This window comes from Platalea leucorodia (assembly GCF_965183815.1).
Source record: "Platalea leucorodia genome assembly, chromosome: 12".
Classification (NCBI taxonomy): Eukaryota; Metazoa; Chordata; class Aves; order Pelecaniformes; family Threskiornithidae; genus Platalea; species Platalea leucorodia.
Genome location: NC_138834.1, coordinates 15500120 through 15513183, shown reverse-complemented (window position 1 = coordinate 15513183; position 13064 = coordinate 15500120). Strand labels below are relative to the sequence as shown.

The window sequence follows — 13064 nt, the reverse complement described above, 5'->3', positions numbered from 1 at the left end:
CTGAGCAGCTCTCTGAGCATCTGGGCTGCGAGAGGCTCCTGTAGCACAAGTGTCATACGAGGCTAATCCCATGCGGTTTAAAGCCCAAAGCAAGCTGTCCGGTTTTCCTCTCCTATCTTCTAGACTGGTCTTTTCAGTTTGTGCTTATGCCGAGACCATAACAGATCTTAGATTTCCCAGCCAGTGATGGAAATCATGCGTACACAGAAAATCTGAGGGTCACCAGCCAAGTTCTTAGCCCTGGATAAGAAACCTGACAGAACACAGGAGCTCTGCAAGGGCTTGGGTGGAATCTCTCATCCATGTTAGATGTGAAATGTGCTCTGTCCAGAGAAGAGGTGAAAGATCTTCACTAGCTCATCTGCTACGCTTGGGAGATATTGCTTTAAAAACATGGATAAACTTAGCAGTGTTCCTGAGTTAAGGAAGTTGGGGGGTTTTTGGTTGTGTTTTTGTTTGCTTGGTGTTTTTTTTTTTTTAAAGCCCATTAAAAAACAAATCCACAGACTAAGTGGCTTTTTTAGTACTTGAAAAGAAAATCTATAGCAGAATGAGGAATGATTTCCTCCAGTGCCAGTACAGAGTGTTTTACCCAAGACCTGCTCTTCTTGCCTCCAGAGGCACAGGAAAACTGCATACCCAGATCGAGTGAAGGCAAGTGAAGAGACCTGTACGCTTGGCCCATTTCAGAGTCTTCTGGTCCTAGTGCTGTGATCGAGGTTTTGACCCTCCCTTAGGCGATCCCTGTGTCAGCCCCTGAGACTCACCTCTGCCAGAATCCACTCTGAAATGTGCTCTTACAACGTTAGGTGGGCCTCTTCAGCATGAGTCTGTGATACGTGTTTTTGTTCTATGCTATTTTGGTGATAAGCAGCTGGTGAGAAGAGAATGCTTTCATCTGCTGGAGTAGCTGTGTTCTCAAGCATTAAAATTATGGTTCGTACTAACTGTCCAGTGGGGAGAAAAAAAACCCAAGGTTCTTAATTCTAGAAGACAAGTTAACTTCTGGGCAAGGAGGCAGAAACGGTTAAGTCTTGCTGTCAGAAAGAAACCCATGCTGGAAGTATTCCGTCAATTAGGCTGATTTGTAGCAGCCTCGCTATAAATCCTCTTTCCTTCAGAGGCCAGTTAAGCTCTTTGCTGAAACATGCCATTCCAAGGAATTTCAGTAGGTTCTCGCACATCTAACCATGGCAAAGTTATCTGCAGGGACACGCCATCTTAGAATGACACGGTATGTTCAATTCTACAACATTATAGCCAATGTACGTCAAAAAAGGGAGGCCAGCAAAAAGCCTTTCACCTCATTGTCACAGATGAGCCTTTCTTGTGTCCTACATTTGTTCAGCCTATTTGTAAATTAGAAATAGATTTTCTAAATCAGTTTTAGATACAAAAACAGTTGACAGATGTCTATGCAGTAAATGACCACTCAACCCAGAAGCGTAACTGTTTTGCCAGTGAAATGCAGCACTCCTTAAAGGTGTAAAACTCAGTTTAAAGGCAGAATGTTTTATGGGACACCTGTGTAATCTGACCAGATGCATACTCATTTGTTTTTCCCTGTAAAGAGGAAGCTTTCCCACTCATTTGCCTGAAAGGTGGTTTACAGCAGAGCTGCGAGCCTTTCCCGTGACCAAGGCAGCTGGGTGCCTGCCCTCCCCGTGCCGCAGCCACTCACCCTGCTGAGCTGGTCCAGGAGTCTTTGGTTCTGTTCGGAGAGTTCCTGGACGGCTCGCGTCTTCTCACGGTCGGCTTCACGCAGGTGAACCTGCTGCCTCTCCAGCTCGTCCTGCAGCTGCTTCACATCGCTTTCCAGTTCAGACACCCTTCCTTCCCATTCTCCTTCTCTGTTCTCAAATCGCCTCCTTAGTTCGTGTTTCTCTTGTTCTAGGTGCTGGATAACAGGGGGAGAAGAGGTTAGGAAGGGAGGAAAAAAGTGAACACTGCCTTCTTTTCCTCCTCTATGCTTAGGGCTGAAACCTTTTGTGCAGAGAAGAGAACGGTACAAGAGCGTGACAATGCCATGGAGGTGGCAATCCCATGTCAGGGCAGGTCACTGGCACTAAACTTGCTTTCCATTTCCAGCAATTGGCCTATCCTTGGCCTCTGGGGATCAGCACATTGAATTTTTACTGAAACAACTGCCAAAAGAGTAAAGCAGGCTACATGTCAATAGGCGGAATATATAGGTCAGGCGGGCCAATTGATTTGGCAGAGCCTAGCTTAACTCCAAAGCAATATTTCAGTGGGCAGTGGCATAAGTCTTTTAAAAATTGTCTTTATAACCAAAACTATACCTACTGTATCCTTGCTGCTGATGAGGAATCTAGATGAGGCATCTTTCTTGTCATATGGGTCTTATGACCAACAGTTCAGTCATCTCTCCATTTGCTCCTTCTATTCCTGACCTAATTAGTTGTCTGGTAGTTTGACAGTGCACAGCAACTCCATTGTTTGATGCAGTCCGCTCTGGAATGGCAATGGATGCAATGAAGTAGTTTCTACAGACATTACATGCATGCCTGTTCTGGGTTGCAGGTTCTTTAGAAACCACTCTCAGTTCTGGAGACTCTGCTCTGCTTAGGACTGGCTGGAAAACAAGGGAGAGCACAAAGCTGGTGGAACTTTTGCATGTTTTACCGGCTCAGTTAAATGAGGGCTTGACTGAACCAGAGCTACAAATCAGGTCAAAACAGATTTATGTTGTGCCCGTTTAAAAGAATCTCAGCTCTGAAACTGAGCTTGAATTTCCCCTGGTGACTGAAGCTATGAGCACACTTGCAGAACAGTCACAGACTGGGGACATAGGCATGTCCCCAGATTAGCAGGGAAACCTGAGGAGCAAGAGCCCTCTCCTTGTTGGCTGTCTTCTGTCCCCTGGAATAACCTGCTCCTACTCGCTGTCGGATTCACCAGCCTTTTAGGAACGTGTCTTAGCAAAGAACAGAAACCCACTGGGCCCAGCGCTGGCAGCACTCGCCCATTTTTCCCAGGGTATCATCCCCCAGTGAGCAATCCCCATGGCACTTAAGATAGGAGGGGAAAATAAACCTGCCAGGAGGAAAAGAAAATTGCACTGCATTTATGTGAAGTGGCTTTTTATTGCTTGTTAGAAACACAGGCGGTGAGGTGGCTGTTTCCCCTGGGTGCCTACTGCTGATGACACACAGCCTCCCTTGCAGGGTCTCTGCCACCTTCCCAAGCAGGTCTGAATGTCAAAGCTCTCCACTCCTCCAGCAGCCCTCTGGCCTGCGTTATCACTCATCTTCCACCTCTTGCTCTGCAGAAGATGCCATGTTTTCTCTTTCTCGACCTTATCTCCAAATCCTTCCCTATGCTCCTTCCAGTGCAGTGTAGCAGCACCCTGCTTGTGCCCTTCCAAATCTTTCTGCAAATTCAGGACTTTCTGGAAAACCCTGAAATGCGAGGGAATGCTGATTAAAAACACCGGCCCAAAGCAAAAGTATTTCCCTGTGTTTCAGACACTAAAAGCGTGGGCGCCCCTTGCAAGTGAGAGAGCTAAGTATTATTATAATTATTTTTAATGCAATAGGTAGGTATGAGATGCCAGCACCAGGCCCATGACAACCATTGCGAAGAAAGCTTGTTTGTAGCCTAAGTGTGGCTGGAGCAGCCACAATTTCACTTTTAGCGGCACACTGAAAATGCTGTCTTTTATAGCTCTGTCTCCTTCACTGCTAGGCAACGTTTAGAAAGATCCAGGGTCTTCTCTAAATGGAAGATGAAACTTCAGCCTGCTGAGGAGCAGCACTGCAGCCGAAGTTCCCCAGACACACTCAAATGTGATTTAGAAGCCACTGATAAGCTGTGTCAATCATTTAAAAACCACTTTAGTCCTTCACTGCAAAAGAGAATCCATACTACATACAGCTCCAATAAACAGCCATCACACAGGCCGGAGTTAGAGGGAGGCGAAGAATATCAAGTTTATTCTGTTGTGATGGAGAAACCAGAACAGTGCAGTGGGGCCCAGAGAGGCTGTTGCAAAGAGGGAGGATGAACCAGACTGGAGATCCCGCCTGATTCCTCCTGCCCCTTCCTCTCCCGCAGCCGTCTCCCCTCGCCCCAGCACCTGCCCGGCTGCAGATCTGGGTAGGGGTTTTTGTCATGTAGTGATGACAGGGCAAACTGCTGTCCTTAGTAGGGGAGTTCCTTCTTTTCTGCGTGTCTCTCCATCCACCAGCTGCTCACTGATTTTTACACAAAACTGCTTTCTAGATGACGTTTTCTTCTGCAAGCAGCTTCTCTTCAACTTAACTGAGCTGGGCTGGTCCTCATGTAAAGGGATGGGAGCAAGGGGGAGGTTCCCAGCTGATAAAGAGGGTTCATACTGCAAAATGCTTGGACGTGGCAAGCTCCTCTGTGTCAGAGGAACAGGGGCATTAGCTGTTTTAATCCCTTACAGAGGATAACACTGACTAGGATCACATCAGAATTTATTACAGGGCTTCAATTCCACGATTAGAAATGAATTTGAATTCAGGCTGTGAAGTGAAAGAGTTGCCAGAGTAGGTGTATGGCAGGAATGCTGCACTCCAGTAAGGAACCCACAAAACCAGACCACATTTAGTCTTGAGGCAGAGCACCAGAGGAGCAGGCCAGCGTATTGGCTGTTGGGAAATGGAGAGGCGTCACTGAGCTCTTGTAACCAACTTTGAACTGCTAACTGGGAGAAAATCTCTCCTCCTAAATGCTACTTAAACATCGCTACATCAGGTGCAAATGTCACCGAGGATCTCATCTGAGGCTTTGCTTCTGGTCAGCATTGGAAAGTTCTCAGCGTAGGGAGGGAGGTAACAGATGTGGGTCCTTCCTCCCTGCTCCTCCGGAACGGAAAAGCTTATTGTGAAATTTTGTTCACTTGAGTGGCACCAGGAGGAGGCCGACGTTTAACCTGCAGAGGCTAGGATTACCAGGCTTGTGTTGTAGAAGATTAATGTTCAAGTTTGATTTTTTTTTTTTTTTTGTGTGTGTGTGTGTGTGTGAAGTAGCGTCATCTTAGATCTGCCAAACCCAGCGGAAAAAATCTGACCCTTAAGCAGATAACGCTAACTCCTATCGACTGGGTAGCCTGAAACGCAGGAATCTGTTATTCAACTGGAAGGCTAGCGTGATAGTAATGGGATGAAAGGATGTAAACAACTGGCTGTGTTTACCATCCCTTCATTCACCTTCTGAATGGACCCGTAGGAGCAGAGGTAAACATTTGGGGGATGTTATTTAAAATACTATAAAGCCATAGTTTTTCCCCTCTCCTTTTCATCTTTACATTTTGCAAACAGCGAGTGGCACCTGAGACTCCCGAACTCCCCAACAGGCAGCTCAGCGAGTGCCTAAACTTGGGCATTTTTCCTTTAACGGTAGGAAAGGTTCTACTCCAGCTCGTCAGGAAAACCACGTCAGCACAACGCTGCATACGTCTGTTCTTGCTTAAAGATCAACCGGAAAACATTCGCTCTGGGAAATTTTAATCTGATAAATAGTGCCACTAAACACAATTTGAGCAAATGTCGCCTTCACTATTGTTTCTATCAGAATAGTAAATGCAGAGAGGAAGGGATCAGCTAGGGTAAAGTGCTAAGTTTAATAATAGAGAGGAATTTTGTCAGGAGAACAAAGGCCATACAGTAATTTCACAAATCCTCTTGAACTTGAGAGATGTAAGTCCGTGAGGAGGGAACACGGGAATATGCAGGCCTGTGCAGAAAGGGCTGTGACTTGAAATGTGGATGTTAATCCAGCACTGTTCAAACTCTCTCCAGAAAGGCGAGAGAGGCTTTTTCTCAGCCTTCTAAGCAGTATTACTTGCTGGGAGAATTAAAATTTCAAGAGTATCTCTGAGAAAAAGAGTGGGGGTAAGAGTGGCTCTCTTACGTAGTTGTGCGAGAGAGTTGTTCCAAAAGAAGCTGCCTGCCCAAGTCGTCGTCTTTGTAATAGCTTTATATCATCCTTAAAAATCAATAAATAGCTCAATCCACTGAGCTCCTGGCAAACAGCTCTCTCCAGATACCTGTAGGTATTTTTCAGAGCAGCCGGCTAACAGAGACGTATCATTAGGGCTTATCTCCTGCCGTGCCTAATGCCTGAGCTGCAACAGCTTAAGCATAAGGGTTACATATGCTCTGTAGCTCAGTACCTGCTGTATAAATTTAACTTCCGAGGCGTTTCCGTGACGAGCCAAGCACGGCGCACGTCTCCTCGCCCAGGTGGTACCTGAGGCAAAGCGGCACCCGCAGCAACCCCTGGAAGCAGGGTGCTGCAGCCCGTCCCCAGGCCGACGCGCCAGCTCGCAGCCGGGGAGGGCGAAGGACAGCGGCTTCGCCTCCCCCAGGCCTAAGAGGGTTTTCTTAGACCCCTTCTTCCCCACCGCGGCCTCGGGGAGTTCCGTGGGCTGCCCGGCAGGGCCCTGCCTGCCTGCCGCCCCCGGGATTGGTCGGGGAAGGGGCCGCTTTCCGCCGGGAAGGACCGCGGGGCTCCCGGGGGCCGCGGCCCTGAAGCGGGGGCTCTGGCGGAGCGCTGCGGGCCGGGGGAGGGAGGGAGGAGGGCGGCGGGGCCTCACCTCCAGCTTGTCGGTGAGCTCCTTGTGCATCCTCTCGTACTGGCGGCTCATGTCCTGGTTGCGCTCCAGCAGCGCCTTGCCGAGCCGCGCCGCCAGCACCAGGTCCTTCTCCTTCTGCCGGATCAGCGAGAGCAGCTCGGGGTCGCGGGCGGCGGCGGCGGGCGGCGGCTCCGGCGGCTCCCCGGCGGCGGCCAGCAGCGCCAGCTCCTCCTCCAGGGCCAGCTCCAGGGCGGCGGCCGCGGCGGCCCCGGCGGCGGCGGCGGGCGGCTCCATGCCGCCGGCGCTGTCCGCCTCCGCCGGTGCTGACCCGGCGGCGGGCAGGCGCAGGCACGGTGCCGACATGGCCCTGCGCGCCGCCGCCGCCGCTCCGCTGCGCCCCCCGCGCCCGGCCCGCGGCTGCGGCTGCTGGGCGGGGAGCGCCGCCGCCCCCGGCCCCCGCCCCCCGGCGCCGGGCCCCGCCGGCGGCAGCGCCCGCGCACCGCGCTCCTGGCCGCAGGGCCCGGGGCGGGCGGCGGGGGGAGGCCCGGTGTCTGCGGGGGGAGGCTGGTGCCTTTCGGCGGGGCGCGGATCCTGCTGGAACCGCCCGCTGCCATCGGGTCGCACCGTTTCTGCTGCAGGCCCAAAATCCCCCCAAAACATGGGGGGGGGGGGGGGGGGGATGAAAAGCCCAAGGAGGGAGCTTGGCACTCCCGAAGGGGCGCAGCGCTTGCTTCCCGCTCGCTACCTGCTCCTCCAGATCCCCAGCGGGGCTCTTTTGGTTACAAGAGCAGCTCTCGGGATCTTTCTACTCAGTGGTTCACCCCTGGAGAGCTGACTACAGCTTCCAACAGCCACTGGGGCTTGCTTTCAATTTCAGATTGTTTAGGATGTTCCTGGATAAAATTTGTCTCAAAAGCAGCCTCAGTGAACGTTGGGAGTTGTAGTCAATTCTGCTCATAGCACTCTCCTCTCTGGGAGGAGACTCTGTGGGGGCAGAACCTGTTGGTTTGTCGGTTTTGGCTTTGTTGACTTTCTCCCCCCTTAGATCCAGGCATCACTTTCCTTCTTGCCACGGGAGGGAGGCTGACACAGAGTAAGGCAGGGTAGAACTGTACTTTGTCACGTTTGCTAAGACTGTGTTTCCTCGATTTCCGATTATGCTTTAATTTCAAGCGAGGCTTTAATAGTGATTGAACAAAAGCAGTTTTAAGGAAACCTGTGCTTTTGACTCCCAGATTCTGCAGAAAGAACTGATGAATTTTACAGCTTTTCTCTTCCGGCTCTGCTTCCGTGGGGCTTGCTTTCCTTCCTCCTACAGAAGATTCGCTTAGACCATGTTCATCTGCGTGCACCTGCCCCAGCACATTGGTCCAGGGATGCTTTTGGCTGGGACAGTTGATGGCTGACGCAGTTTTCTAGCAGGGCTGGCTCCTGCCTCGTGTCTGACCCAGGGCCCTGGAGAACTGCTGATTATTCGGAATGGTTAGAGCATGAATTGTGGGAATGCAAGCTTCCCTCTGGCCATCTGCCGCTGGGACTTAGCCTTTCGGGGGGGATACGCCCCAGCAGCCCGGCTAGCGGGACCTGTCGATACTTGGCCCTTTTCCTGGCGGCGTCAGTTAACGCCAGTGGTGCTTTTTGTAATGTGAGCCCCTGCTCTCCAAAGGCCAGCAGAGACCTGGTACCTCGTGCCATGCGGCCTGCCAGCACCCGTCCCAGGATGCTAACTGTTGGCTGCTGCGCCTGGGATTTCTTTTGTGCTGGTGACCTAGAGGTGATGCCTTCTTTATCTCGTAGCAATTCCCCCAGGCACCGATTTTGCTAGACCTTTTGTCCTTGCAGTCAACTGTCGCTTACGTTGCTGGAAAGCAGGACTCGCCATAAGGCGAGAGGATTTGAACAGTATTGGCCCTTTTAAAAGAATCCCCCTGCCCTGACGCGGGAACCATGCTTTCGCAGATTTGATCATCGTTATTTAAACAGAGGAAGGCGTTTAATATTTAAATTGATTATGAGCACCTTCTGCTGGAAGTGCCTACTACAGCAAACCAAGCCTTCTGGTGTGATTAATGAAATCCATTGTGGCATTAATGTTCATCTCTAATGCTTCTTTCAGTGTATAAAACAAAAAGAGATTATACTGAGATGGCTTCAATCCCCCAAGCAAAGCCCGAAACAAAACCCATAGCTGCAGCTGTTAGGATAGGGAGGGGGAAAAAAGCTGTTGCCTGGATGGAGGGAAAAAGCACGTATAAATCAGCGCTACGTATTGTAGGCATGCCACCATCTCAGTCAGGCACCTACGCAAGCTTAATGCTCATTTGGGGCCTACTGACTGCACAAAACATAGTGGTATCTGGAGTAACCTTGGATTAAAGCTTTGTTCGCAGCATGACTCGTTATTAACTTCCACTTCAAAAAAAATCCATTGTCCTGTGACTTTAATTATTGATTGGACTTTTTAGAAATAGACTAGGTTACTGTTTTTTAAAACTCCTTTGTATGTTCCTTTACTAGTATTTTATCTTGTATGTGTTATCCCAATCAAATACCCATGACAAACTGTTAAGCATACTACAGCACAGTTTCTTTACAGTTATACGGTGGCATTATCCGTTAGGATCCTAAAGTGTATTTCAGCTGCGAGCTGGGACAGCTGCTGTCCACAGGTGGACACCCAGCTCCCATTTCTGCTCTCCTTCCCCTGGTTAGGCTTGGTTATGTCCTTTGGAGAACCTCAGCCTCGAAAAAAGATTAATAAGTTAAGTGAAACAAGTCAAACACGAGGGGTTTTTTTAATTGCACTGCTCAAGCCTGATGCGAGACTTCACTGCTTGGATACAAAGATCTGCAAATAGTGGGCAATTCTTGTGGAGATTTAGATCAAGATTTCAGGAGCTGATGCTCTCGCAGTGCGGAAGGTTCTGCGTGTACAGTGCAAATTATCTTTCAGCATGGAAATCACCACAGGGATGACCCTTTCTGAAAATGCAAAAAGGCCAGGCTGATTCAGGCACACAGCTGAGAGCAAGTGGCTGATGCAAGGGATGTCATCACATAACACAAAAATGTCACCTTGTCCAGGACGTATGAAGGCCTTCTCTGTGGCATTAGGAAACGAGGGTGAAAATGAAGCATCGCTATAACGGAGTGCTGTAAGATTGCCTGCAAGAGGAGTAATCATTCTTTTCTTGCTCGGGTGAAAAACTGACAGGGCTGTAAAAGAAAAGCAAGCAGCAAAACGTTCCATCCTGTACGGGAAAAAGGACAGCACTGACTTTGTTGCTAAGTAATTTCCCCTTCTTGCTTTTCCCCATCCCACAATTACCCAACTCAGTAAACGAGCCATGGGGATGGTGGAAGAACTTCACTCAAGGAGCCGTTCAGGGCAATCTGCCAGTGCAACTCACTCTGCGAAACAGGTTCCTAAAGGAGCAAGATACTGAAAGAGGCAATCCAGCTTAACCTATGGATATGGCAACCAGTATTGTCCTCCCCAGAGGGTCAAGGAAAGGTGAACTCCAGGCTGTGCAGGCTCTTCAAGCCCAGTGTCGAGTATATCATTAAAACTGATGCTTTGAAATCAGTATTCTGCCTTCCAGGGATTTCACTGGTTGGTCTCTTCCCAAAGGCAGCGTGGCAGAGGGTCTGGACCTTTGGTGGTTACACCGACAAATTCTGGAGTAGGTAGGACTGTACGAGTTAAGCAGGACAAAACATTTTTCACACATCAGAAAAGCCGCAAATCCAATAAATATCCGAGTGCTTCAATCAATACTTCACCTCAGCTGTGAGGGCAGCACTCAGAAAACAAGCACTGCAAGGGATCATCCTTTTTTATTTAGAGTAAGGGGAGACAAAGATGTGCTGCGGGAAAGCCACAGCCAGACCTGTAAAAGTAGATTATTGTCCTGTGCTTGTAAAGCTGACTGTGGTGAGAGAGGAATTCCCATCAGCATCCTTAATCTTCCCGTCAGCAGGCTGACAGCCTTCCAGGGGAGGCAGCGCAAGCGATCAGGTTTCTTTTGCCATGCACGCGCTCTCTTTCTCATCTTTTTGAATGATTAATTGCTTTATTTTTCTCTTTGCTTTACTGCGCTTTATTTCTGACGAACGTTTTAGTTATTCTGGTTGTTTGTGTACCTCCGTGCTGAGGTGTTTCAGCGTAGCACAGCCTCCTGCTGCTGCAAGGTGGGCAGCAAGAGGTGCAGGCAGCCTAAGAGAGTTTGCTCGGAGTTTGCAGTTGCCTAAATGAATAATTAAAGGACACATGTGTCTTGCTTTCGAAGCAGGCCAGAACTGCAAAGCCAGAGATAAGACTCGTGTGGCCTTTGTTTCTCTTTGCTTCTGTGATGTCCAAAGCTCTCTGTGTGTGCCCAGGCTTTCCCTGGTGCTGGGTAGAGGAAATGCAAGACGGGAAAGTGTATTTGCAGAGGTTGGTACGGGAGAAGAGAACTGAAAATTCTGGTTAAACAGAAGGGAGTGTTAGCCAAGCAACATGTAGTAAAATAAAAACCCATCCTGATGCTTCCCAAGGCTCAAGAGCCCCACAGAGCTTCCAGCGAGTTTGTTGCTTCCCAGGGTTATCAATATTACGTCAGTTAGAGCAGAAAAAGCACTCATCCACCAAGGTGACTCATAACACCGAAGTCAGGGGAAAAATCCCTTGACTGCTAAGGGTATAACGCGTGGCCTGGGTGAGTCAGGACTGCCTGAGGACAGAGCCGACACCACGCTGTGCTCACCCTACTGCCTGCCTGTAAGGAACGAGGGATGCAAAGGGAAAACAATACGGTAATAGTTTTAACTTGGCACATATGAGTATTGTGCTGAGGCATCTATGAGTTAGAGATGTAAATACTTTGTACTACAGCTTTTAGTCACTTTGTACAATCATAGAATCGTTTAGGTTGGCAAAGACCTTTAAGATCATCAAGTCCAACTGTTGACCTAGCACTGCGAAGCCCACCACTAAACCATGTCCCTAAGCACCACATCCACCCGTCTTTTAAATACCTCCAGGGATGGGGACGCAACCCCTTCCCTGGGCAGCCTGTTCCAGTGCTTGATAACCCTTCTGGTGAAGAAATTATTCCTGGTATCCAATCTAAACCTGCCCTGGTGCAACTTGAGGCTGTTTCCTCTCATCCTGTCACTTGTTACTGGGGAGAAGAGACTGACCCCCCCGGCTCCAGCCTCCTTTCAGGCCGTTGCAGAGAGCGATGAGGGCTCCCCTCAGCCTCCTCTTCTCCAGGCTGAGCCCCCCCAGCTCCCCCAGCCGCTCCTCCCCAGCCTTGTGCTCCAGCCCCTGCCCCAGCCTCGCTGCCCTGCTCTGGCCACGCTCCAGCCCCTCCATGGCCTTCGCGGGGTGAGGGGCCCAACGCTGAAGCACAGCATTTGAGGGGCGGCCTCACCAGTGCCCAGCGCAGGGGGACGATCTCTTCCCCAGTCCTGCTGGCCACACTATTGCTGATACAAGCCAGGATGCTGTTGGCCCTCTTGGCCACCTGGGCACACTGCTGGCTCATGTTCAGTTGGCTGTTGACCAACCCCCTCAGGTCCTTTCCCGCCGGGCAGCTCCCAGCCGCTCCTCCCCACGCCTGCAGCGGTGCCTGGGGTTGGTGTGCCCCAAGTGCAGGACCCGGCCCTGAGCCTTGCTGACCCTCACCCAGTGGCCTGGGCCCATCGACCCGGCCTGGCCAGGGCCCTCTGCAGGGCCTCCTGCCCTCCAGCAGATCAACGCTCCTGCCCAACTTGGTGTTGTCTGCAAACTTAGTGAGGGTGCGCTCGATCCCCGCATCCAGATCATTGATAAAGATATTAAACAGAACTGGCCCCAATACTGAGCCCTGGGGAACACCACTTGTGACTGGCCACCAACTTTAATGTGTGAAGTTTGGAAGCATGCCGTAATGGTCACTCCAGAACAAAGCTGACAGTGCTGGGAACAAGCAGAACTACTCTGGAGCTAGTGGAGTTGCATGGCCAATATTTCAGGCCAGCTTGATTTGTTAGGGGTACCACACTGGCAGTCTGACTTTGTTTCACACCTGGCCCTGGCCATATGACATGCATGCTACTTTGCGCCTAGGGCTCCTTCTTGACTTACCGTGCCCCAGGTAGACTCCAGACACAGACAGGGTCCATGCTGGCCCCCTCTTACCGGGCCAATCTTCCAACACTTATCCCAGGAGGGCTCCCATCCTCACGTACTCTTGCACCAGCTGCAAGGATTGCCGCTGTGTGCCTTCAGCGTCGTGTTACAGACATATGCTGCTCAGAGCGGCTGCAGCACTGCTTCAAGCTTTCTCAGCTGGAGAAGCTGGAAAGAAACAACAAACGTCCCAGGGACATGGCGAGCACAATAGGGTGTGGAGCAGAGCTGGGACAGGGCCGTGCAGGGTGGGCACCGCAGGCCCGCTGGAGAGGCCTGGGCACTTCCACACAAACCTGGCCCTGGGCTTGCTGCTTCTGCAGTCCACAGGAGGAGTAAAGACGCATC

The 13064-nt window shown here is 50.6% G+C and overlaps 1 protein-coding gene across 1 annotated transcript in view; it reads right to left on the bottom strand.

Moving 5' to 3' along the window:
- BICDL1 (BICD family like cargo adaptor 1) overlaps window positions 1-6925 on the bottom strand; it is a gene marked incomplete at its 5' end in the record, with an annotated part of 49136 nt that extends 42211 nt beyond the window's left edge. The window contains 2 exons of the mRNA XM_082324906.1: window positions 1682-1897; window positions 6584-6925. Of these exons, the coding sequence (XP_082181032.1) occupies window positions 1682-1897; window positions 6584-6925 (558 nt within the window). The remainder of the gene's footprint in view (window positions 1-1681; window positions 1898-6583) is intronic.
- Window positions 6926-13064: the final 6139 nt, after the last annotated feature.